Source organism: Toxorhynchites rutilus, chromosome 3 (genome assembly GCF_029784135.1).
Source record: "Toxorhynchites rutilus septentrionalis strain SRP chromosome 3, ASM2978413v1, whole genome shotgun sequence".
NCBI classification, from domain to species: Eukaryota; Metazoa; Arthropoda; class Insecta; order Diptera; family Culicidae; genus Toxorhynchites; species Toxorhynchites rutilus.
In genome coordinates, this window is record NC_073746.1 from 232,968,713 (window position 1) to 232,996,658 (window position 27,946).

Sequence of the window (27,946 nt, forward strand, 5' to 3'; positions counted from 1 at the left end):
ATCAAAAATTTTAGCACATGATTTGGCATCCCAATTTATTGCATTAAATGAGCCTAACAATAACAGAAAATGTCTTCTTCTTGGATGGCACTAACGTTCCCAGTGAAACTTTTGCCTTTTCAGCGTAGGTATTACTTGCGTCATTTCTATTAGTAATACTTAGTTGAGATTTGTATGCCGGATAACACGCCTTGAATGTATTCTGGAATGGCAAGCTCATAAATACGTGTGACCACAGTGCAAGTCGGAAGAAATTTCTTCGACGAAAAATTTCCCGGCTAGAACGGGAATCGAACCCGAACTCCCGGCATGATAATGTGTGATGCCAACCACACGGCCACGGGAGCAGAAAATGTGGTACCAATACTGGCATACAATTTGTAAAATATATATGCTATAGCTAGCAAGCGAAACAAGAGACACATTGCATATAAGCACACATTACAGCTTTTCATATACTTTGCCACATACGCGGCCTAGCCCGAAAAAGATATAGATTCACGTTTATGCTTTCCTTTTTACTCTTAGAGAACACTTCCCAACTACATTTTATAATGAGGTGTAATATTATCACGCATTTATGCAACAGCACTAGTGGCTATGTGGATTGTAAGAAACAGCCTTGCATTCCAGCCGGCCTTGTTTCGATCTTCGTTGACATTCGGGCTTTGGTCACATACGTACAAACATTTTAAAGCTTTTGTAAAAAGGGCTTTTATTTGCTCATTTCACCCTTCAGCACACGAAAAAGATTTTTTTCCTGCCGAAGATGAAATGTTTTCTGCCAAGGCTAGTTTGGGTGTAGAGCTTTTGCATACATTTTTTAAAACTTTTTTTTAAATTCGGGCAATATTCCAAGAGTCACTCATGGAACACATATTCGTAGATGTTACTGTTTTGTGCTACCTCGATTTAAGTTTTACTCCATGCAGAAGACAGTTTGGTCGCCTTCAAGTTCGAAATTGATGCCAAGTGAATCTAACTGCATATTTCGGGAACATTCTTCAACAGCCATTTGTTAACGTATCAATAAATGAATTTGAAATATCAAATACGTATATAAATTCAATTTCCGAATAGATGAGGAGGCGATCTGGCGTAGTGGTAACATCCATACCTCTCACGCAGAGATCACGAGTTCAATCCTCACTCCCGACATTCTTCCAAAAATGGAAGTAAAAGTGACGAACCAGCCGAAATGTGTTGAAAGTCACTATAATAAAGAAAAAAAAATTCCGAATAGTGCTTCATTTTTCCAAAACTATGTAGATACCCTGACCGCAGGATACAAAATGTTCATTGATTGATGTGTTAAAAGACTCCCTAAACTATTCGCATCTCCCTCATTGCTGAACGGAATATCTCCAGCATGGAAACATCAGCTGCTATTCCTATTTTCCCCATCGAAGTGGTGTAAGCCGAGAAAACAGTAGCCGATAACATAAAATTAGATTTTCGCCTCGACCACCACTCGTCAACCAGCCACCCCTTCATTCAGGGGCCACCGAGCTACTTCCGAGCGGGCTGGCTGGTCGTACCAACTCACACAAATAGCCCCGCTTACAATCATGATTGCTATTCATCACACGGCACGTCGATATCGGCCAGGCATTAAGGGTCTATGCACCCATAAGGCGAAAACTAGCAGCGTACCGTCCGCCATCCGGATCGCCCTCATGCCACCGGTAGGACAACCGCTGCTTATTAAATTTATGGTCCCTACGCGCAGCACAATCCTGGACCCACTTGAGCCACACAATTCGCTCAGCACATCCACACACACAGAAACATTGTTTTCATAAAATCGATTCCCTCTCACCCTATGCAGCACTGCTCGAGAACCTGTCCAAAGCCACGATTCCGTGGGCAATAAATCATCTCCGTCATGGGAAAATAGTGAAGCCAGCTCAAACCGCCCGGTAGATAATGCTACATAAAATGAATCTATTGGCAAGTGGCGGAGAAGGAAAAGCAGCGAGCACAGAGCAAAACAGTGGAGTCTATTGTCCAAGCCAGAAAGCAGGAACCACACAAAAGTCAATGATCTTATGAAATAAACATGTTTGCTGATGGAGTCACTCGTTTTAATAGTATTTGGCTTCGATTTGACGTACGATTTTGACGCCACCAACTCAATTAATGGACCGATGTTCAATCAGGTTGACAGATATTAAGCATACTCCAGTCCATTTGGAAGGATTCTAATGTGTTGATAATACCGCACTTGAAATGAACGCACGACACTCCGTCGATACATAGGACATAAAACGCGCGATTGGTACACCATGTTTGCGTTGGTTTCGCTGATCCACTCAAGTGAGCGTATTATTAGGCATCTCCGTTCACCACAATGTGATCAATTAGCAGAAGCTTTACACCAACAGCATTTATCCCCTCACGGCACCATTAGCTACATCCGTTGCAGTTCAACAGCTCACCGTACCAACGCTTCCCCTCTTACCTTTTTTTAAACATCCTGTCAAACAACCGCAAACCTGTTTTATTTGCTCAATTATCAGACTAGCGAGGAAAGATTATCGCCTACTTAAAGCTTTTAAAGCCACTCTGGCGGCACTAAATGAGCGAATTGTGCACACAAAATCCGCCAGTTGCGAGTCAAGCTGGGATCCTTTAAAAAACACATAAAACTGAAGCTTTATGGGTTGGATTCGACTCACTGGAAGGAAATGTAGCAAATCTTTCCTTTTCCCCATTCTATTCCCCATGTCCGCCGGAATAGGAACCAAGCAATGGCGTAATACGAAAATACTGATGAGGAGAAGCAGCAGCCGGTGGCAATAGAAAGCAGCGAAAAAAAAACATAATCACGGGCTGGAAATCCCACCGTTTAAAGGCAGCTGCGGAGGAGGAAAGTTAAGAGTGCAGAATAACTCACCGAATGCAATTGCAGACGAATGCCACGCAGGGACTAGAAAAACTTGACATCGCTTTAAAGGCCAGGCCACGGGGAGAAATCGAGTAGAGTAACACGGGGTGATTTGGTCATATGGGGTGATTCGGACCACCCCTTTATCTCAAAAATTACGGCTCAACTTGGATTTTCTATGATGTCATTTTCTTCTATTGTTGAATCGTATGTACCTACAGTAAAAAAACTTTGGTAAAACTTCACAAATAGAGAGAAACGGTAGCATAAATACATCAAGTACTTTGAGCGTCAATAAATGTGAGTTTTCCGATCATGGTTTTAAGGTTTTTCCCGCTGATTAAACAAACTTTTCGTGTATTGTGCAGTAAAGTTCTGTTCGCCTACAGAAGAGGAACAATTTGATGTAGCGAAACTGTAAGTTTGATAACAATAAATGAAATTTATTGCATTTTAATTTTTGCGTGTTGTGTGGGGTGACATGGACACGTTTCTGTGGGGTGAATTGATTCCAAATGCCGCTGAATTACAAGAAGAGGATGGACAGACAACGTTGGAAGAAGGAGGAGCTTGAAAGAGCAACGCAGGCCATCGAGAACAGATTTTATTTGACCAAGCATCAAAAGTGTTTGAAAATGCTCGACCAACAGTGAAAAGATTCATGCAGAATTCGAGATGGCGTCAATCCAAATTTTCCGGTCTGGAATCTGGCCAAGATACCTGGTATCGATCCTAACTGATAGTAGAACAGAAAGATTGAAAAGCTGTCTTGATTTTTATGGCTTGAAATGCGTAAATTCCACGAACACTCACTTTTTCTCAGGTGGTAGTTCGTTAATTGACCTGTTTTTAACGAATAATCCAGATTTTGTTATAAAGTTAAATCAGGTCTCTACACCAGGATTTTCAAGACAAGATGTTTCATTTTCATCTATAAACATAAGTCGATCTCACGTGAATTCTATCCATACTTTCCGCGATTATCATAATTTAAATCTGGCGCATCTTATGAGTGCTTTTGAGAGGATTAACTGGGCATTTATTTATAACATTACTGATGCTGATCTGGCTGTGATTTTTCTCAATGAGAATCTACTAAACCTGTTCAATTCTTTTGTTCCAATAAGAGAAACACGAGCTAAAAGGAATCCTTGGTTTACCAATCAAATCGGGCATGTTATTCTGGAAAGAAATATTGCGTATCGCTTGTGGATCTCAGATAGATCTGTTTATAACGGAAACCAATTCAAGCGCCTTCCTTAGAGGCGAATGAACTGCAAAGTTTAAAGCCTCTTAAAAACAAAGAAAGAAGAAGAAGCGCCTTCGAAACAGAGTTACCCACTTAGTTAACACATCAAAAATTCATTACACATCTGATCAGCTTTCTTCGACACATTCTAGCAAGGACTTGTGGAAGAAACTGAAAAATATCAATGTATGTCAAAATCAACAACTTTTCGATCAATTTAATAATAATAACGACGAAATTAATGAATATTTTAGCTCCAATTTTACTATGAACCCGGAAGTATCCCCCATTCCTCCAGAAAATGAACATGGTTTTAAATTTTCAGAAATATCTGACAATGACATTATTATAGCAATGAATTCAATCAAATCTGATGCAGTGGGTTTTGATGAAATACCGTTGAAATTTAATAAGCTATTATTTCCTTCGGTTTGTCCTGTATTAAGATACATATTTAATGTCATTATTTATTCTTGTAAATTTCCACTAGCTTGGAAATATTCTAAAATAATTCCTTTTCAGAAAAAGGTAAAAAGTGTTAGTTTGACTAATTTAAGACCGATAAGCATTCTGTGCGCCCTGTCAAAAGTCTTTGAACGATTGTTAAATATACAGATTCAAGACTATATAGAAAATTATAATTTAATGCACCAGCTTCAATCAGGTTTTCGTCGTGGACATAGCACAACTTCTGCCTTTTTGAAAGTGCACGATGGTATTCACTCGGTAATTGATAGGAAAGGTCTGGCTATTTTAATATTAATCGATTTTTCTAAAGCCTTCGATAAAGTGTCGCATACCAAACTTAAAAAAAAATTATCTTCTCAGTTTTCTTTTACCCGTTCAGCTGTTTACTTGATTCGCTCATATCTCATATAACGCAATCAGTTTTTGCAAATGGAAAATATTCTAAACACATTCCAATTATGTCTGGTGTCCCACAGGGTTTAATTTTGGGCCCCTTGTTGTTTTCATGTTTCATTAACGATTTACCGTCCGTTCTGAGGCACTTTAAAATTCATATGTTCGCCGATGATGTGCAACTCTACTTAGCTGTAGAAGGCTTACCAGCGTCTGTTATGTCAAATTTCATAAATTTTAATTTGTGCAGAATTTATCGATGGTCTATTCAAAATTCGTTGCCGGTGAATGCATCCAAAACAAAAGCTATCTATTTTACCAGAAACGTTCAGAACAGCGAGTTACCATCCTTATTCTTGGGTATTCTTGGGATTCAAAATAACCTGGAATGGGATAATCATATTAATAGTCAATGCGGTAAAATATTCGCTGGTTTACGTCTTTTGAGGCTTTCATCTAGCATGCTTCCAACTCCTATAAAATTACGGCTGTTTAAATCATTGCTTCTTCCTCATTTTATATATGGAGATGTATTTCTTTTGAATTCATCTGCTCGAGGGATTGACAAATTAAGAATTGCCCTGAACTGTTGTGTCAGATATGTTTTTAATTTAGGAAGATTTTCAAAGTTTCCCACAAGCATCATGTTCTACTAGGATGTCCTTTTCATGAATTTATAAAGTTGCGAACATGTTTAACCTTGTTTAAAATCATTCGTTTTCGTTCTCCTACATACTTATTTCAAAAACTTAATGCTTTTCGTAGTAATCGTAGTAGGAACTATGTGATACCACGGTATAATTCGTCGCATTATGCCAATACATTATTCGTCAGGGGCATTGGGTTTTGGGATCAATTACCTAACGGAATTAAGAGCATTAATAGTGTGGGTGGATTTCATCGGGAATGCGTTAAATGGTTCAACAGGAGGAATCAACAAAATTAATCGAAACTCTAGATTAAGATTAATTATTATAAAGAAGTGAAGACGGATTAATGAGCTCAATGAATTAAAACTAGATGTAGTAAATGAAAAGGAGAATTCCTTACGCTACAGTGATTTGAATTGCAATAAATGAATAAATAAATAAATAAATAAATGGGGACTTCACTTATTCGTTCTATCACTTTTCCTCTTGTGACCAGATCAAAGGACTTCCTCACATAGTTCAAAGCAGCGCAATCAGTTTTCATAATTGAATTTTCTCTAAACAAGTTTTAATAACGGTCAAAAACTTTTTTTTTCAATTCACTTTGATTTGTAATCATTCCTTTACTTCGTTTCAAACTTAAGGAAATTGGGTTCAACTTTCGTTGATTCATTTTTGACACATGATGAAGTCCAAGTTTCTCATTCTCCATCAAGGAAATTGACTGTAAACGTCTAGCCTGTCAATCTGTCTTCTTCAATTTCCAAAATTTTTACCTTCACAATACTTATTTCTTCAGATAGCTGTTCATCGTTTCTTAGCATGTCGCTTAATTGTATTCCACACGTCCTTCCTGCACCTAGTCGCATAATAAACTCGAATGCCTTTTGTTTATAAAATTGTTTGATCTTTCGTTTCACACCATTCACTGAGTTCTTTTTCATTTTTGCATATTCATTTTTAAACTGATCCTGAACGATTGGATCATTCAGCGAATGATCGTTAATCTTCCTGTACCTCGACCAAACACCATATAACGTTATTCTCGAAATCATAAAAATGTCACATGGTCCGGTCTGACTTAACACCAACCATTTGAGCTAAACACATAGACACGATCTAATTTGAACGCTGAATCACCTCGAAAGAATGTATACTCTCGTTGCGTTTTTTATGCGCATCCACCACGTCCTGAACCTCAAGAGGTTGCACGGCTGATTTCAAACCATTTGAAAAGTTATACATTTTCCCTTTGCAGTCCTCAGGATACAAAATACAATTAAAATCACCTACGAGTAAGTTGCATACTGTTCCCGGTTTGTTGAAATGTGCAGCAAGAGAATCCGTAAACATAGCGTCCGTGTCAGTTCTGTATTATGAACCAGAGTGACCGTACACATCACTAAATTTAAACCGTCTACCGAAACAGATATAATACGTTCCCCCTAGTCCTTCAATAAATTGTTGTATTCCAAAGTCTCCGAATCAGAATTGCAATACCCTTGTTAGTCATTCCAACATTCACAAAGACTTCATGAGTTCACTTCGCTTGAATAACAATAGCGTTTATAACAATCGTCGCAATAATCCGACTGGTAACTCAATACATTCAATGCCATTTTTATAAGAAACTTCTCCACACCAAACACGTGATCCGAACCATGCCTGTCTAAGGTAAATGATTTTGGTTTGTCCAGTCGAAAATATGATCATGGTTTGTCCACTTTTTGAAATGTTCTAGTTCAGCGCACCTTTGTCAAATCAGGTATTCGAATGCTTCGAAACATATAAATAAAATTGTATTTTTCATGATTTACAGTAGTGTTAGAGTATATTTTTACGGATTCGTATGTTTCGAAGGATTATAAAAATCATTTTCTATTTGTGTCAATGCTCCCCTCATTTGAGCTAACTTTTAATCAATCACCAGATAATTATTTGGCATGTATTCAGACCTTTTCGGGTTTCTACCAATTACAAATATCGTAAACATCATGTTTGCACACAATTTGTATCAGATTTACTTGGCTGAACCATGTTATTAATGCATTTCATGAGTTGTCCGATTCACTAATTTTGTTTTGTCCACATGATTTCTATGGCAACCGTTTGGCGCACTGCATTTTTTTAAGGTATATTTCGCACATAGCAGAAATATATTTTCTCTGTGTTGAGTGTGTTGAGGTGAACACTTTTAACATACCCAAGAAAAGGCAATATTCTGAAGAAAGCCTAAATTATTAATGGATAAATTTGATGACAGTAAACTCATGCAATGAGAAATGCAACATGTACTCTTAAATTCGATTTTTTTCATTCAAAAATAGTGATTTCTTAATCTGGACAAGTCATGATCATAATTTCTCTTTGAGGAAAATCGTTAGAAAACATAAATATTTGAATAATTCTACCGCCTTATGGTTGAATAAGAAATACTGTCGAATGATACAAGCGCTCTCCAGCGGTGAGCGAGAGAACCGGCGCACCTAAACGTCATCGACAATAAAATACAAACGACAACAAAGTAAAAAGTTGATGAGCATACAAGAAAGTTAGGATTGGCACTAAATTCAAATCTTAAACACTGTTAATTTGGGTAAATATGATTGGAATTAATAATTTGAAATTGTAATAATGAAATGAAGCAAAATGTAGAAAGCAGGAAGACAGTAGGCGGAAAATTAGCTGATCGAAGAAAAGGGAGTGATAACAAAGCGTGAACTACTCATGTGAGTAAAAGTTTGTTACATGAAAAAATAGTTTTATTAAATAAAATTCATTGCAGTTTTGAGCTGCTAATAAATAAAAAAGCTGCTTCAAAAATCTAGTTCGAAACAACGTCCGAAAATAGGGATTTTCAATAAACCCAAACTCGTTTCGATCATATCTGATTTTCATGAAAAAAAAAACGATTTGCTTTTACTAGTTGCGTGAAAACACCCTAAATCGGACAAACCAAGATCATTTACCCTATTTGTTACAGCTTCTTTTGTTTTAATCTGCCTTCTTGAAACCGCTCGAGATTACTTCAAGCTATTTTCATCATACGGGATGATTTTCTGATTGCTTCCCCCTTGGCAAACCCAGGCAGAAAATCTTCGTCAGTATCTCCATAATCTCCGGCCGAGTGCTGCCGTTTCACGGCAGACTTACCAGCACCCTCTTCGACGGTATCCTTTTGTTCACCACCCTCAGCCGTTGATAGTGACGAAGCAATTTTGTTACGATCGGACATGACCATTTTTCCTTCAATGTTCTGCGGCTTGGAACCACTGACCGCTGTCGAATAGCTTGGTAAATCATGTGGTGCCGATGAATGCTGTACTTCTTGTCTCTTGACATTCTCTTGTGGCAGCATGTCGGAACTTGATTCAAACTTCACAAAAATATATCTATCTTCCGATATCTTGTATGTTGTTTCAAATATGTTTAAATCTACATCGAGATCTTTCACAAATCTCGACACTTCCACCAAGGATGGTATTATCGTTCCCATGGGAAACTAGAAAGCCAGAGTGTCCTTTACGAGTCCGTCATCCAATGTAATACTTCTGCTAAAGTGAAAGAAACAGCCCCCAAGTAACTGAGCTGATGATACGCCTTAGGTTGAAAATAATGTGATTCAGAGAATTGAAAGCACCTAGTGGAGGCGATCTGGCGTAGTGATAACATCCTCTCACGCTAAAGGTCACGAGTTCAATTCTCACTCCTGACATTCTTCCAAAAATGGAAGTAAAAAGTGACGAACCAGCCAAATGAGTTGAAAATCACTATAATACAGATAAAAAATAAAAAAATTGAAAGCACGTTCTTGCACAACGAAATCAAATCGACAATTGTTAGTTTATAATAAGTTTATAATAATAAAAAAATTGTAAGGCGTTCATACCCATGAGGTTTTCCCCGCACATACTACATTTTTCTCTGGGCGGTTGTTTCTGTTGTAGTTGTTTTCTGGGCGATTTATTCCGGTCACGATAAATATTGTACCTCGTTGATGGTGACCGGAATAAATCGCCACAGTAAACAACTGCAACAGAAACAACCGCTTAGAAAAAGTGTAGTAGGCTAGAAATATTTGGCGCGGGAAAAACATCATGTGCCTCACATTTCTATTATAAATTTATTCTCTTGTTCTCGTTTTTCGAAATTTATTCTGAGGACAATGTAATGGGGACGAAGTCCCCATTTGGCGAGGATAAGGAATCGAGGCGGCCCATGCCGCCAAGATGACGCAATCCGAGTCCACCGCCGACCCGCCGTCGGAAGCGGCGGTGTCTCGCACGCAAACCTGGGATCCACTGATTGCCCGGTTAGTTTGAAACATAGGATACGATCCTTTAGCAATGTCCGACCGAGCTCTAGCGAGCGTCGGACGGTATACGTCTGCCCGGGGCGTTACGTTTGCCTGGGGCGATACGTTTGCCCGGTTAATTCTTGTTTTGAAATACAATACCGCGCCACAATATTTATAGCCTACTACACATTTTATAAGCGGTGGTTTCTGTTGCAGTCGTTTTCTGTGGCGATTTATTCCGGGAACCCTCGTTGATACATTAGTTGCTCGTTGTTGACAACGTGGATAGATAAGCACAGAAATGCACAGAACTAATTTTCGTTAATTCAAACCGTTTACGAATCCACCGTCATCCCGAAAAAAAATTGCCAAAAATCGACACTCTGGGACTTTTCTCGGAATACGGAAGTTTTAAGTTTTAGGTTCAGGGTGCCAATGGAAATGGCTATCTCGATTTTTCATATGGAACTTCCCGCGAAATGTTGATTTACGCGATAAAATACCCAATGCAAAATGTTAGCTCAATCGAACTTCATTTACTAGTGTCGCAGACGTTAAAATTTGATTTTTTTTTTGAAAACCGAAAAATCACCGGAAATTGGGGTTTTTTTTTTTTTGATACCAAATGTCTTAAAGTTGCGACGAGATTTACAGTTATCTCGAATCTCGAAGTTATCTCGAAGTTTTATATGATGTTTATTCGAGATGACCATTTTCATTGCCACCCTAATATATATACATTATAACAAAACTATGTACCTGGAAGATTAAAAGAAATTTATTTTGTTTGAAACTTATTTATTATGTATGTATATTTTAAAATTCCCAGAATAAGAAGAGTCTAAAAAATCACTGACATTCTCGCTTTTTCTCACATTCACAATACAGTGATTTGTCGCCAATCGCCATGGTCAAACGAACTACACGTTCCCTGCATACTAAGATTGATTTTGTTTGATAATTCAAAAAGTGATATTTTCACCAATAAAACACAGCTGTTTGTTTTAAGTGCTCATTCCCAAAGAAACAGAAAATTCTTTATTAATTTAGCCTTTTCAGATGAATATTTCAAAGAATCATGTTATGTCATGTACTACTATAATTTACAGAGATCATATAGTTTTCTCAACATGCCATCCATGTATCAGACCAGAAACTTGTTGAGTATTATGCAAATGTACGACCTAATGTACAACTCCAATCGTCATTAGCGATGAGCAAACTGTAGATACACATTTCTCCTAGACGCGAGTTCAATTGTAGCATTAGTGAAATTGCGAAAAACAAACTGCCATCAATTATTCAGTAGAGTTTCTATCGATAGTAGGATTCATCATTGCACTCTACAACCGAACGAACCAAGCTACCGGACTCAAAAGGTACGATTCTGGTGGGATGGGACCCGCATCACCGCCGCCACCACAAACATCGCCCATGCCGAGAAAGTGAGTTGGGTGCAATTGTGCAGAACCTTGCTCGGGGCGGGTCACCCACTGAAAAGTTGGTTCGCATTAAAACAAATAATACGGTAGCAGAAAACGAGGATAGATGCCAGGAACTTTACCACTTTAATGATGTGCCGTTATAATTTACTCGAGGCGCTCTTTCGCACTTTCGCCATTGCTTCACCTCCTAGATCCCGAGCGTTGTCTCAAGGGTCAGCCATGGGGAAGGGTCCGATGTTTGGTGGGCGCGCGCTGTCTGCTGCATATACTTTGGTAGACTCCTCGACACTCTAGCCCAGACAGATTGTACAGCAAGGACTCCAATGGGAACAGAAGTCATATATTTTGCGTTGGCTGATGGTTCCAACAACTGCCGGCCCGGACCTCCGGCTGAAGCACCCGCACTTGAGCATCTAAAGTCGGTAGCTTAATTTCCGGCCTAAACTGTGGTTGATAACTTGTTGGCTTCATATATTTACTATCTAATTCTGCCTCAGCGAAAAAGTTTTCACTTCTGTCCCTTCGGTCGAACCCGACATCATTCAGACAACATGGATGACACAGCCATCACCGAAGAGACAACGAAGGGCACGGTCTGCTTACAGAGTTTCAAATTGAATACGTTACGGTCAGTTACGTTTAATTAAACCAGGACGATTTCATTCTGGTAATTCCTGAACAGTGTTGCAACAAAGAGAAAGCAATGTCGTCCGCGGTAAATGGAGCCGGACTTTATGGGGTAGGATAATGTGCTCGTCACGCAATGAGGGAAACGTATTTCAAAACATGGTGATGCCTGACTGACACGGATAAGGGTGCTAAGGATGCTGCGAGGATCTAATTTCTCATGTTGTTTAAAACAAATCATATTTATTAACGAAGACGCAAGCTAGTAATGTGACTATTCGTCATTGAAATCTGAACAGGAGGTAAATAGCGATGAGTTGTCCTGTCTTCCCTTGCGTGTCGATGATTGAAGTTTATGTGGCCGCGTGTTGTTAGACCATTAGATGCCCCCTGCCTTCCAAATTATCACTTTCATTATCTTGAATGATGGCCATGTCGTGGAACTAATGCTATTTCATCAGATCACGAAGTGTTACGGATGGTAAGAGCAATTTGTCTGAATGGGTGAGATCTGCTGTTGCTTCCTAGTCCTGCGATTTCCGACAGGTACATTGCAATGTATTCATTGTTAGGCAACGTTCGAATAGCGCACCACAGCGCTTTTGAGAACCGATTCTCATTAAAGGATCATTAATGATGAGAATTGAATATTGCCCAAATAGTTCAACGTGAACCGAACCAATATCAGAATAAAACGAGCACATACTAGCATTTTCCAATCATCGAACCGTTCACTTTATTAGAGGTTCAACAAACGGCCACATCGTTGGAACCTAATTTACGAGCCACAAATTGAGCCTATCGAATGTTTTCTTTTTTTTTGTTGGTGTTATTCCTCCGCAATACGAAACAATATCAGCTTTCACAAAACGTAATAATTTTGTCCACCCAACCCTCTATTCACAGGCTTTGACGGTGGTCAGCGGCAGTGGTTCGTGATGGAGATCTACGACCAGCAAACACACATGCTGCTAGCAAACGTATCATCCCGGATACCGATATTTACCGTCGGTGGGCTCGATTCGGGCCGGCTGCTAAAAATCGTCATTTACGCTACCAACATGCGCGGCCGCAGCGAGCCCATCGTGATGAACGCCTACACGCTGAAACCGGCGGAAAAACAAACAGGTAAGCAGCATCGGCCTCGCGCTGCAACTTTCTAATGCAATAGCCATTTTTGGATTCGTTTGAAATTGATTCCACCCTCGTCGCTCCCTGGACACGTCACGAGATCCCCGCATGCCACATGTGACAACCGGGGGCCGGTTCCGGTTCGGTCATAGTACCGCCATCCGCATGAATAGATATGCCGGTCACAATTGACACAATTGTTCCGCTCAAATTCGAAGCGGAACGTAAATTTGCTCAGTACTTCAAAAATTTTAATTACATTGTTCCCGACGAGCCGTGGCATAGTCTCTCTCTCTCTCTCGGACTCATTTTGGGTAACTGGAAAGATAATCGAATTCGGTACGTTCTGTTCGAATGTTGGGCAGACTGCACTCAACTCCAGCGGAAATGGAAACGCCCACGATTGATGGTGTAATTAATTATGCACCATAATGCGTCGCTATTTCGACCAGTAATTGGACGACAGCAAGATAACCCAGCTTATATCACAAACCACTGGTTCATTTTTTTTTTTTTAATTTTCAAGCTATTGTACAGTTTTTTTTATAAAATATAACTTGACCTCACTCGTATTATTGAAGTTAACAATTGATTCCTCGCGATTGTTTTAATATAACTTGAGTTTGTCATGTGTTTAAATAACTTGTATTGTATTGATATTTAAGTGTACTGCATTGATATATAGCGTTAACGAAAATCGATTATTTTCAGTGGATTTCCATTATATCTTTTCCTTTTTTGAATAAATGAAAACAAAAAATCGCGCAGGAACGTTAGAATGAAGGAAGCAATCACCAAAAAAACAAAATTGTTAGCATTGTGACATCTTTCGTTTGACACTACTGAAAATTCGGTAGGTGGTGCCATTCTCTAGATCCACCGCTAAATTTATTTTGGGTATTTTCAAGCTAAACTCACCCGGTTTAAGCTCAATATAACGGGTGAGTCATAAGTAGCGGGACTCAATGAAAACATGTTTGGTAAAAAAGTTTTTTTTTAATTCATTGCACGTTCACAAGTCCATACAATGTGCGTTTGAGGTGTAAAACAATTAGACAAATAGTGGCCCTCCATTTTCAATCTTCCTCAAGATTCACGAAACCCTCGCCATCATGTTCTGGACCACCTTCAGGTCCACTTTTTGGCACATCTGATGATACGGCATCTGAGCAGTTGAGCTGTGCTGGCTTCCAAACCATTTTCGTACACCGACTGGTACAGTGTGACCCAATACGACTCGATTGGTCGAGGCTGGGGTACGTTTGGGGATTGTCTTTTTCACGTACAAACGGTATGTTATGGGCGGTCAACTAATCCAGAGTGCCCTTCACGTAATGGTACGAAGCTAGGTCCAACCAGAACACAATATATTCATTTCTATGATGTTTTTCATTTTTAGCAAATCATCCTTCGTGTAGCCACCTTCGAGAGACTCGCTCTCAGAGAAAACTCTGTCCCGCAACCTTTATCGTAAACAAACAAAAACACATTTAGTACGAACAACGCCCACAAAGATGAGAACAAAACAACTCACAGTTGTTTGCCTCCCTCAGCGCGTGTTGCGGGAAACGTGACATGAATTTAGTTCCGCTACTTAATTCGTTCCGTTCCCACAAGATGGCTCAAGGTGAACCAATCTGTGAACCAAATATTGTTTATAAGTATTTGAGTTTTGCACAACAAGTTCAATTTTTACTACGTTGAAAATGTGAGTTTCGTTGCCGATAAGCACTAAATATTTGCGAGAAGTTTTGATTTTCTGTTTCCATCGGAAGAAAAATTCAGCTGGAGCACATCGAATGTATGGGGTGGCTTATGGTGACTCTGCTTGATCAGATAGATTTTGTAGTGAATTGTTTAGTGTTAAAGACCAAAGCTTCCTTGTCAGCCGAAAAAAATTGAAGACGTAAAATTAGAGACATTGCTCGACGAAGATTCGTGTCAAATGCAAGCAGAGCTTGCAGAATCATTGGTAGTAACTCGACAACCCATTTCTAAACGACTCAAAGCCGCAGAATACATCCAAAAGCAAAATCGATATTTGTCGAACGACGACTTAGCATGTCCGAAATTTTGCTTGAACGGCTTAAAAGAAAGTCTTTTCTGCATCGAATTGTTGGCGAAGATAAAAAATCGATTCATTACAACAAAGTAATGCTCTGTGTGGTCCACTATAAGCTGTCAAAACCTAGGCAAATGATTAATGGAGGCAACAATTGATCCGTTCAAAGCGAGCTATTGCTGAAAAACGTCCAGATTATGCGACCAGACTTGAGGCAATAATATTCCATCATGAAAACGCTCGGCCTCATGTTGGGAACCTTAAAGTCCAATGTCGGTCGTGCTAAAAGCAGGTTGATGCGCAAAATCTTTGAGAAACAAAGGCAACTTCAGAACAAATCCTTAGTGGCTCCCATCGTGAAACCGAGGGCTCGTAAGTCGGATAATATAATTTTCGCCAAGAATAACCATTGCGGGAAAAACTGGACTATGGATTATTACCTAGACCCCACTTTTCCTAAGCGGATCATCGTAAGTTGATCAATTGATACGGATGTTTATGTTTATCAGTCCTTGAGAAAGTTTCTTTTGTCTCTTGTTCGTTTGTTTTTTTTTCAATTTGTTTTTTTTTTAATTTAATTTATTTTAAACTGGCTCAGCAACGTTAAGCATCAATGAGCCGTGTTTATGTATAGGGAAAAGCCTCTGTGAGTAGAACTATGCAAATGTTCTTTCTCATAAAGGCATAAAAACCCTATGATTTTTTCAAGAAATAGAACAATATAAATAATTATACAACAATTCATTATGAAATATTATTTAAGACTTCTTCTTGAGGATTTTTTATAGAGAAAACCACCTCCTTGAAGATTGCGAGCAATTGCGTGCATCTGAGTATTTTTGAGTTCTGAGGAAAATAGTTGAAGAAAAATGAAAACGTTAATAACCATATATTATTGATAAATAATAAAAATATTCATAACAAAAAACAAAAAAGTTGGAGAAGTAAATGATAATCAAAAATAAAAGAAAAATACACACATACTCATACTTGAAAGTGTATGGATTTGAGGAAGTAATAAATCAACATAATTGCATCGAGATTACGAGTAGCCAGAACGTCACGGATCGAAACATTGAGTGGCATTCCCTTTTTGCGAAAATTTTCTATTAAAGATAACCTTTTATTTTGAAATTCAGAGCAATACCATACAATGTGATCAATATCGTGGTAACCTGTACCACAAATACATAGGTTACTATCACTGATGTTAATTCGAAAAAGATGTGCATTCGAGGAATAATGATTAGACATGAGTCTGCACACTACTCGAATGAAATCACGAGAATAATTATGTCCTTTGAACCATGGTTTGAGGGAAACTTTAGGAATGATAGAATACAGCCAATTTTTTGGCTGCCTAAACTAAATTTGGGATTTGCAGATTTGAGGAGACAAGAAACATTTCTAAGCTAGTTCAACACTCCTCCCACCTCTCTAAGGGGGGGTGCTGCCATAGAAATGAAACATAAATTTTTGCATAACTCGAGAACTAATCAAGCAAATACAACCAAACTTGGCATATGGAGGTTTTAGGGAGCAATAAATGTTTTTATGGTGGTTTGACACTCCTTTCTCCTCTCTAAAGAGGAGGAGGGGAGGGTGCTGAACAACTCGAGAACTAATTAAACAAATGGAATTAAGCTTAGCATATAGAGGTTTTAGGGATCGATGAACGTTTCTATGGTGGTTCGACACTCCTCCCTCCTCTCTAAGATGAGGCTACAAATGAAACACAAATTTCTGCATAACTCGAAAACTAATTAATCAAATGGAGCCAAATTTGTCATGTGAAGGTTTTTGAATATGAGAAATGTTTCTATGATGGTATAACACCCCTCCCTACTCTGAAATGGAGAGGGGGTCCCGTAAAAACAATACACATATTTAAACCAAACATGACAATAGATTTGTTTTAATGTAATAAAACGCACTACTATATCTTCTTCTATTTAGATAAATAAAAGTGGATCACCGAATGTGTTGATAAGAGCAAAACTCGAGAAAGGAATTGTCCGATTTAGGGCTGTCTTTATTCTATCATATTTTCTGTATAAAACATTTATTCCATGTAACGGAGAAACATGTTATTTGCAAGTGGTTGAAAAATCTTAACGAGATCCGTGTCCGAAAATAACTTGATATTATAATGACCAGTTTTGGTAGAAGTGCTAGGAATTTTATAGGAAAAGGTAATTTTAAAGGGTAGATTAGAAAATCAAAGGGTAGACCTATGAACGTGCGCTTAGTAAGAAAAACGTGAATGTAATAACGAAAAATAAATTTTGGGCGGGACGAAGTTTGCCGGGTCAGCTAGTATTTTATATAGTTAATACTTCTCCGCTCTTTGAGAAATATATTGATATTCAAAATACCTTCTTAGAAAAGCCCGGAACGGAAGCCAGAAAACTATCCCCACACAAACTAAACAATCGATCCAGCATCCGCCCATCGTTCGGAGGGTTCGCTATGGGAGCCATCGTACCCGATGAAGCGAAACAACGATCCGATGGTGCAGAAACCACTTGCTGAGTGACCTAGAACAACGAGAAGTGGCCAGCTAACTTTCAAATCTAATTATCTTAAGCGACACAGATGTCAATTGGAATTTTCCATTATATACAAGTCCACACTCGCCTGTCCGCACAGCTGCTCCTTCCACCGCTACTCTGTTGGTTGTTGCCTAGCGAGAATTGTGAGACAATCCAGTTTACAGCAGTGCCAGCGCAACTCTGTCCGGACCAAGTCCATCCCGAAAGTGAGCGTCCGGCCAGCATGAAAAGCTGTTTAATCTTAATTAATACCATTATATTGCATTAGATTTAATCCTCGCTGGGATTCAAAAGGTATAAATTCTAGAGTACTCAGAGCTTTGAAGTTCGGACTCGGCCAAACGATGCCGGGAATGTTCTCACTACCTTTCGCTTCCGTCGTCGCCAACAGTATCGGTTGGAGACCTGAAAGGAGACCACCAGCGAATATATTGGGAGTTATTCTCTGAAAAGTTTTCCCTTCAAAATATGCCACCCCCTCTGGCATTAGGATGGTTGACACTATCCTCCGATGCTGTCGGCGCTGGATCTAGGCTGTTGTGGTTTGTCACCAGCAGACCGAATGCTGCCTCAATCATGGCGAAAGCAAGCGAAGCAGGAAGCCAGTCGGATATGTGTACAGAATTGGAGTGGATTAGGCTGAAAGTATCGGTAAATGATTTTCTAGCCTATCAAAAGATAGGGCTTATTTTAAATACTCATAGAATATTGCCCCGCAATTGCGGTTCACAGATTTGGAAGAATAAGTGGAGATCTAGCGATACGGGCTTTAGAAATGTGTACTTTCCATGTGGATATTAATTATTTTGCCGGTTGCACACCAGACGAGAACAAATTTTCAATTTTACCTCAATTAATACTGAATAATCGCAACCCAAAATCTGCTAAACTAAGCCTCAATTATTTCAATGGTATTCCGGCGGATACCCGCAAATTTTCCTGTTGACATTTCGAGTGACCCCACAAGAAGCGGTTCGCGTTCCAATAATATTGATTCAATTCCACTAAATAATCCATCTTTCCGTTGCATTACACCACTAAACGATCTTAATGGCCGGTATTGGATTGGCAATATTCCTCGTTGTCGGCACAATTTTCCGGCTCGGATATTGTGTATTAATCGCGATGCAATCCTTCCTGCCTGGAACGAACCCCGTTCTCGGACTGCGGGCGGCCGCATGTAATCTGCATTTAAGTTTATCTCTCGGCCTCTCCAATGGCCGATAATGCAGCTAATTGATTGTGTGCACTGTCGAATGGAAAATGCAAATTGACTCTGAAAAAGGACTGCAAACCAGCGCTATAAATTGCAGTTGTTACTTCGACTCGGGTGATTGTGGTTACAATTCCTATTTAATCGATTACGCTGCTCGTTTCGATTCAATTCGTTCGGCTGGTGGTGCACTGGGTCGAAAGATGAACTTTGGTTGGAAAAAGTAGAGCGCATCATTGTAATGGCAAGAAAAATCCCAACGAAACTGAATTTAACAATTACGATACCGCTCTGCCCAGATTCGATCATTTTAGTATGTCGCCTTCTTCTTACTATAACGTTTTGTTTTATTACCTTCTCTCACCTTCATCTCTAAAGAACTCATACTCGAGCCTTCTAGAGTTGGTCACCATTTTTTGCTTTTTAACACAGGATACTACAACACTTGGAGGTAGGAGGACAAACCATAACGATCGATAACATTTGGATCCAAGTGAAATGATATTCTTTTAAGGCAGTACATATTCTAGTCTAGAAATTTCCCTCCAACCCTCCAACTTAATTAGCTCTTAACTATTCTAGTTGTGAATATTTTTTATCCGTTCAATCTTTGTTTAACTGTTAAAAGATAGATGAACAAATAATGATATAATGGATAGTAAAAATATTCTTTTTTTATTTTTACGGAGCTCGAAAAAACGTCCGAAATTCGTGTCTCTACACTAGAATACCCTCTTAAGGAACCCAAATAGAGTGCACAAATTATTCAATCGTTAATTATGTTTTGGCATTCCATTAACATTACTGTGAAAGCAAAAGGGAGAGACAGGCTACTGTCTGTTGTTTTACATTTATATGTTGATACATTTACATGAGAAAATTGTTTATTTTCTTTTTCTGAAGAGCATTGACATGACTTCTGAAGACACAAGAAAGATCGTAAAGAAGCTAGCCTTTTTTGCCTTTAAGTTTTCATAACACTTCTCTTGTTCATCCAAATTCTTGAAGCTTTTTTAGATCACAATTAATATATGATCATTAAAATAATTAGTACAAAATGCAATATCGATTTTTTGTGATTTTTGGAAAGCATTTATGTGAGAAATAAACTCATGGAGATTAAATATAGATCATTTGAAAGCTACAAGTTTTGGATCGTTTTGAAATACTTTAAAAGTCGATTTCTCAAACGCAAGAAACAGTAAGACCATAGAAAATCGATATGTAGTTTGGCATATTAATTTTCGGGAACTAGACAGGGCTTGTACAGGGCTCAATTATTGTTGGCGAACAAAGGATTTCCCTGTATGGTCGATGAAAAGATGGATGTCGGCATGTTCTTTAGCTTCTTCTAGGCCTTGGCGATCAACTGATTCTCCGTTTTAGCCACGAAACTATTGGAGTAGATCCTCCGTTTGGGGTTCGCCCAGAAATATCGGTCGCAGCCAGGGGACGTTGTTGGGTTTGACGATCTTCGGTACAAAGTTTGTCTCCAGATGGTCTATGTCCTCCAGTGTATCTTGGTACAATGGATCTTGACCAGTTCCGACCAAATGACCACATACTTTTTTGCGTGATACTTCTAGATGAAATTGGCAACTTCCGGTAGGCACTTTGTACTGTACTTCTCCCTATTCACCGCAAGCCCTGAAGGAAAGAACAGCCGCTTGGATAATCTCCTCTCGCTGATTGTCAGTTACAGAAGGACCTTCTTCGAGAACTTGATGTGAGAGATATTTGTTTGTGTTTAGTCAACAGGTGACATATTCATCCCAATGACAAAAAAAATCGCTTGCATAATACATATTAATTTAAGACTCGACGGAAACTACACTTATTTTTATAATGTTTCTATTGATGTCAAACACATCGTAGCATCTGTTGAAGATTCGGCACATTCTCCGCAAGGGCTCGAGAAATCCGTAGTTGATTCGGGAGGGATGGTTATACAGGAAAATATGTAAGCGCAAATTACGGCGGCGAGTGTTTATGTGAAGACAGCTTAACAGCAGAGCGCAGTCGATGTTTCCTTGAATCAGATCATCAATTGCTCGTCATCGTTATGTTGCATCTCGCCTCCAGTGTTTCCAGGTGTATGAACATACAGCGGCTTTCGTAACTGGGTAAATGGCCAATGTACGACAACTAACGATATTTTAGTTAGCGTCATTCAACGTCTGCCTTGAGGATTGCCGGATGTCACGAAGAAAGGAGAAGAAACATAGAAACAGTCAAATAAGAGCATAGCCAATTAAACAGATTCTTATGAACACCTAACTTGTCGTATTCGACCCAAACAATATCGTGATTCATTTTATCAGACGCTGCAGAGAGATCCGTAATAATTGCATCTACTTAATGGCCTAGTTCGACTTCGCAGATGATTAACGAATGGAACTTTACTAAATTGGTAGTCGTCGAACGCTTGGGTATGAAGCCATGCTGGTCCTCCGAAATGCGGTGGGCGAAGTTTTTAGACAATTTTCTAGAATAATTAGCTCGAAAGGCTGGAAGGTAGCACTTAACGAAGCTACTTCTCGATAGTTGGATACATTCATTTCGCTGCCCTCCTAGTGAGTCGGGAAACGAAGGATTCCATCCAGCAAATCAGAATTCAGAATTGAACTTACATCCCAGTACAGATATGAAAGACGAAGTGCTACGCCAAAACTACCAAAAACAGGTAGAAAATATATTGCAATTTTGCAAATTTTGCCGTAAATACTTACGTTAGCGGGTAAATTTTGTGTCTAATGTATCCACAAAATCTCTGCTAAAATTCATATTTATTCGTTCAGCTATTTTCCTTAGTCGATCGATCAGAGTTTTGAGAAAATTTGAGAAGCACTTCATTGCAAATTGTATCAGAAGTACAAAGTGCTATACAAACCCTTTGAATGAACGTATGGTTGAATTCAGTAGGTAAATGCATGTCGAAGGACGTTGGGAATGTGATAAACAAGTACCTTCATTTGGTCGGTGTTAAGTAAGACCGAACTAAGTAACAAAATAAGAAAAAATGACTTAATAGTAGCAAACAATCAAGAATTTCTTAGCCTACATTATATCAGATCACACTAATGTTGCAAATAGTCAGGTTTACGGCATAAATTTATTGAATGATCAGCAAATACTGATAATAGTGTGCAGACAGAGTGGACCAAATGCATACGACAATAGCAACTAGAGAGAAGCCACGTTTTCTGACAACCAGGAAATTAAACGAATTTTAAAGTAAATGTTGGATTTCACCGTACTAATACTTCCCTTTGTCCTCGTATTGGAAAACAATGTAGGGTAGGTGTATCAGTTATAGAGGAAATATGTCACCAACTTACAGAAACTTGCTAATAAATGCTCTTTTTTAGGCCATGTAGTATTTTTTTTATATTTCATCATTTTTGTAATATCAAATATTCAAGAAAAATATTGATATTTATACTTTAAGCTAGAAGTTAATTGTCTATTTTAAGTACAGCAGAGTAAAAATCGTGATTTTTTTAGATTTTGTTTGAAGGCTCACCAGGAATGGTTTATAATGAAATTTCAGCGAAATTAAGAAAGATATAAGTTAAATTAAATTCTTATTTTGTATACAAAAAAACAAAAAACTGTATAGCAACTCCATGCTAAACCAATATAGTGGTTCTCAGATTTTCGTGTAAATTTTTATTTGTTCCTTAGCGCGAAATGGAAAAAATGAGTCTTGTGTTCGTAATTATTGATTGTATTTGTTTTTTATAGTTCCCATGATATATATACATTAATACATTAATGGAAGAAACTTAATAAAATCCGTAATAAAATCCACGCGAAGTATTACTCTCTCTACTCCAGTAGAATTGTTCTCGAATAAATAATGAGGGTTATAAATCTATTTCTATAGATTTAATGAATGTCATGAAACTTTCAATGCAGTTCCAAATTTTCACTCCTGTGTACATTTTCTCGCAGTGTCCCATCATACAGTCGTGGGAAATCTTTAATTGAAAGCCGATGACTCTCTTCACCCCTTACCTAATGTTACTCAACACTCAATTTGATTGAAATCGCTTTTAAAAAAAACTAGCACCGCTGCAAGGCTTCCGTGTGCCGACAATTATCCTATTAGGGCCATCATCAAGCGCAGGGGATTGCCATTAGCGGAAGCAGTGGAAAGCAAAGCAAAACAAACAATTTCGCCACATTTGGTCGTCGTGCCGCCAATCCCATCCACCGCAGGGGAAAAGCCAAAATCGTTCCCGAAATGGACGAAATAGCTGTGCGCATAAAATGATCGTAAAAATAAATGACTCCACTCGTAAACATAAAAACACACATTTGCACATTTGTAAGACTATAAAGGCTAATAATGCCCCTCGCCCCTGAAATTATGGCATTGTATTTTATGCGCGAAAGTAGCTTTCGATTCGAACCGATATCATTCTCCCACGACAAAAAATAAAACCCCTTTCCGCTAAGCACCAATATGATTGCTGCCAGCGCCCTCGCGAATAGGCAAACGAAACGAATGAAATCATATGGCATCTGACTGGTTGAAGTGGGAGACATTTGGATTTGGGTAATAAAAGCTGTAACTCCCGCGATTGTCATTATTATCCATTTTTCCTCATGCCAATAGCTAGTAATGACATCATAGACCAATTTATCGAGATGACGCTGCATAGCGGGAGAAAATAGAAAAAAAAGAAAGGGTCGCGCGGGTGAAACAAATCCTCGTCGTAATGATTAATGCTTTCTTCTCACAACAGTGTTTAGGGTAAGCCGCATCAAATTGTTTATCAACTGCTTGGAGAAACATCTATAATTTTATTAGAAACTAGCTGACCCAGCAAACTTCGACCCGCCCAAAATTAGTTTTTGTTATCAATACCTTCAAACTTACACGATTTCTTACTAAGCGCAAGTTCATAAGTCCAATCGCAGAACTGTTCATTGATTGATTTTCTAATCGACCCCGTTGAATTTACCTTTTACTAAAAAAATCCTAGTACTTCTACCAAAACACATCATTATAATATCAGATTATTTTCGGACACAGACCCCTCTCTCTTCTCCCCTTTAGAGAGGTGGGAGGAGTGTCTATTGACCATAGAAACGTTTCGTGCTCCCTAAAATCTTCACATGCCAAATTTGGCTCCCTTTGCTTGATTAGTTTTCGAGTTATGCAGAAATTTGTTTTTCATTTGTATGACAGCCCGCCCTAAGAGAAGAAGGAGAAGTATCTAACCACCATAGAATCATTTATTGCACCATAAAACCTCCACATTCTAAATTTGGTTTCGTTTGCTTGATTAATTCTCGAGTAATGCAGAAATTTGTGTTTCATTCGTATGGCAGCCCCCCCTTAGAGAGGGGGGTGGAGTGTCTTACCACCATAGAAACATTTATTGCACCTTAAAACCTCCACATGCCACATTTCGTTCCATTTGCGTGATTAATTCTCGAGTAATGCAGAAATTTGTGTTTCATTCGTATGGCAGCCCCCCCTTAGAGAGGGGGGTGGAGTGTCTTACCACCATAGAAACATTTATTGCACCATAAAACCTCCACATTCTAAATTTGGTTTCGTTTGCTTGATTAATTCTCGAGTAATGCAGAAATTTGTGTTTCATTCGTATGGCAGCCAGCCCCCCCCCCCCCCCCCTTAGAGAGGGGGGTGAAGTGTCTTACCACCATAGAAACATTTATTGCACCCTAAAAACTCCACATGCTAAATTTCGTTCCATTTGCGTGATTAATTCTCGAGTAATGCAGAAAATTGTGCTTCATTTGTATGGCAGCCCCCCTTAGAGAGGGGGTGGAGTGTCTTACGACTATAGAAACATTTATTGCATCCTAAAACCTCCACATGCCACATGTCCATTTGCGTGATTAATTCTTGAGTAATGCAGAAATTTGTGTTTCATTTGTATGGCATAAGGTACTGCTCACAAAAAATATTCCAATTTTCAGTTTTGTCTGTTATAAATTCCTCTATCACATATCGAAAAACTCAACGCGTCGCCGAGTTCACCCTGTACTGATTACAGGCTTCGCTAAAGTCAACGATAAGTGTCTTAAGGTATGTTGTGCCATTGCGGGAAATGAGTTGCAGTTCTAGTAAACAATTGTGAACCATAAAGTGATTGGTGGCTTATAAACTGCTCTCGATTGAAAATTAATATATCAGAAGACGTATACATAAATATTCTCTCCCAACCTGAGATTACATTTTTGTCAAATTCCTCCAGAGAAAGCAAGTTCAAGTGACTATATAACCTTCAATTCTACATCGTGTCACGAACGGCTCTTCAATTTTTTCCTTTAAGTACTCTTCCTCGTGACCGAATTACATCGTACTGACCTGTGTAATACGCCTTATATAATTCGAGACTGTTTCAAAAATACCCCTCACGAAACGGCGAAGCAATTCACCCCATGTATGAACATTCCCGAACTCAAGCAGCCAGGCCGAGCCTTGCTGGCCTGGGAAAGGATGTATGGTGTGGTATTTTGATACGTCGATTCGTGACCCAACCACCGTTCAAACGAAAGCCCTCGTTCGATTTTTATCCCTCTCGTGCGTGATTTAGAGGAATTATTTGCGAAAACAGGGCGAATTCTGAGTGGCACAAGTCTGCTTATAAAATAATTCCTTATTAATGCTGTATAACAAAATTATTTTCAATGGTGAGGATTTTCAATCATATTCGTTTGATTTTTTATGATCCGAAACAATTGAAATAATATATAGAGGAGGTACATAAAAACTTAATCATGATCAGTTCCATATTCTCCTAATAAAATAAATGCACGAACCAATTACTTTAACATGATTAAGACCAATACTAGTATAGCGCATTTAATTTTCAACAATCTCCAATCGCATCGATTCTGTTCCCACAAGAATTTCAAATCAGAAATTCCGGAAATTTATAATTACAAGGTTTATTCACAACAAGCGACAATAATTAAATGTTCCGAAGAACCAGTAAGTTATTCTGTGCATTCAATATGATATAGCGGTGACTTCCGTGAACTGCACAGGATACAATGGTTCCCCGCTGATCGATTACAATATGAGTAACGAAATAATGAATATTTTACGGCAAAAGACTTCAGTTGTACAGTTTCAGTTTTGATTAGCTAGACATTCAAATTGATCACGTCCCACGCATAAAACTTTTTTTATGTGAGCGAACATTCCTTTTCCTTTTTGTGTAACATTAACCCGAATACCATTCACCCGAAGCACATTTATCCGAATGTAACAAATACCCGGATGACATTCACCCAAATGAAACAATTACCCGAATGCAACATTTATCCGATTGAAAATTTACCTGAATTTGCGAATCGAATCGAATCGAATAATCGGATAAATACAAAAATAATAAAATTAATAAAATATAACCGTAAATTGCATTTTCGGTTAAATGTTACATTCGAGTAAATGTCGCATTATGGTGAATGTTCTTTCAGGTAGATGTTCCATTCGGGTACCTGTCACATTCAGGTATTTGTTACATTCGAGTGATTGGATTTCGGGTAGCTTGTCTTCCGGGTAAAAGTGACACAATCGTATTAGAAAAAAGACGGGTGGGTAATGTCGGGGACATAACCGGAGTGACGTAGGACTATACAAAGGGGACAGCTTTTGTTAAATATATATTTTAAATATACTGTTTTATTTTCTTCTCCTACGTGAATACCTACCTATCTACCTGAAAAATGGATTAGTTTACTGTTTACTCTTTATGAACATGTTGGTGGTTCTGAAAAGAACCTTTGGTGTTGTGTTTTTGTTATCACTCGATATTCCCATCTTGTTCGGTTAAACCTTCCTGTTTAGCTATTGCGTTTGCCACTCGCCACAGCTTTCACAGTTGGAAAATTTCCTCACATCCAGCTTGAACATGTTGTTCAGTAAATTACATTTAATGCGACGTGCCGGAGAAACACTTTGCCACTCACTGAAACTAATTGTTGCCTTGATGAGCGCCGAACCGAAGCTGCTCTGTTCTTGAAGCGGGTTTTCTGATTGTCGTGAGCAGCTTTGCAAGCCAACTCGAGCACTCTGACGGCCGAAACTCTATAATCGCTGTTAGGTATATTGGTGCTCCGGCACCAATCCGTTCGGCCTAGTTACCCTTGCGGAGCAACCAGTGAATGCGACCAACAGGGAACTGGAGACCTGCACGGCTCGAGTGAGACTTTGCCTTTCCCTTAACTTGTCCTCCTTTGTTACGTCCACGATGCCGATGCCGTACCACACGGGTTTACGGTTTGAAAGAAAATAAGATATTTTTTTGGGGTCCGCGTGTTTTATACTCTAGCGGTACACACTCACAGGATAGAGACAAATCGGCAGACTCAGCCAGAGGGGCGAGTCTAACGAGACGAACGAATGAGCGTTAAATGGGAGCGATGGCAAAAAATTACATCATACTGATTTTAACCTCCGACCGAGAAGGTCACGTTTTTTTCAGCTCGGCAGTTTGGCGTTTTGGACAGCGGACTAGGACGTCTCTCCCTGGCGATTCCGAAGGAGTTAATTTTAATTATTTTTAAGTGGTAGCAGAAGGATAGCGGGAAAAGGCAATAGCTCGTTTCGACCGTGGAGAGCGAGCGCTTACCGGCAAACCGGAAAAGCGCGCGCTTTTTACGGCGTCACTGACGCCACGCCCCCTTTTTTCGGGGAGTGTTGCCAATTTCATTGTAGTGTCAGTAGTGTAGTGAATCTTATTAAATAAAACCCAAAAAGAAAAACGCGCATACAGACCGTGAAGTGACTGACGCAATTATTGCCTGAAGGGTGATTTGCAATTTTCCGCACCCATTGGTGGCTTTTCAAAGTGCTTTACTAGAACAAAGTGTAATTTTTTGGGAACATACCCCTTAGTGAATATCCCCCAATAAGGAATTTTAGTGATTTTATATCCGTACCTGCTGACTATAACCTAGGTATAGTCAAGCAGAAGCATGGCTTC

General features: G+C 39.0%; 1 protein-coding gene across 3 annotated transcripts in view; it reads left to right on the forward strand.

Annotated features, from left to right (window-relative positions):
• LOC129774902 (hemicentin-1) overlaps window positions 1-27,946 on the forward strand; it is a 723,141-nt gene that overhangs the window by 613,450 nt on the left and 81,745 nt on the right. For all 3 annotated transcript variants that reach the window (XR_008742804.1, XM_055778958.1, XM_055778959.1), the window contains exon 14: window positions 12,923-13,144. Coding sequence is in view for 2 of the 3 variants with exons in the window: in XM_055778958.1 (XP_055634933.1) it covers window positions 12,923-13,144 (222 nt within the window). In the remaining variant the exon portion in view is untranslated. The remainder of the gene's footprint in view (window positions 1-12,922; window positions 13,145-27,946) is intronic.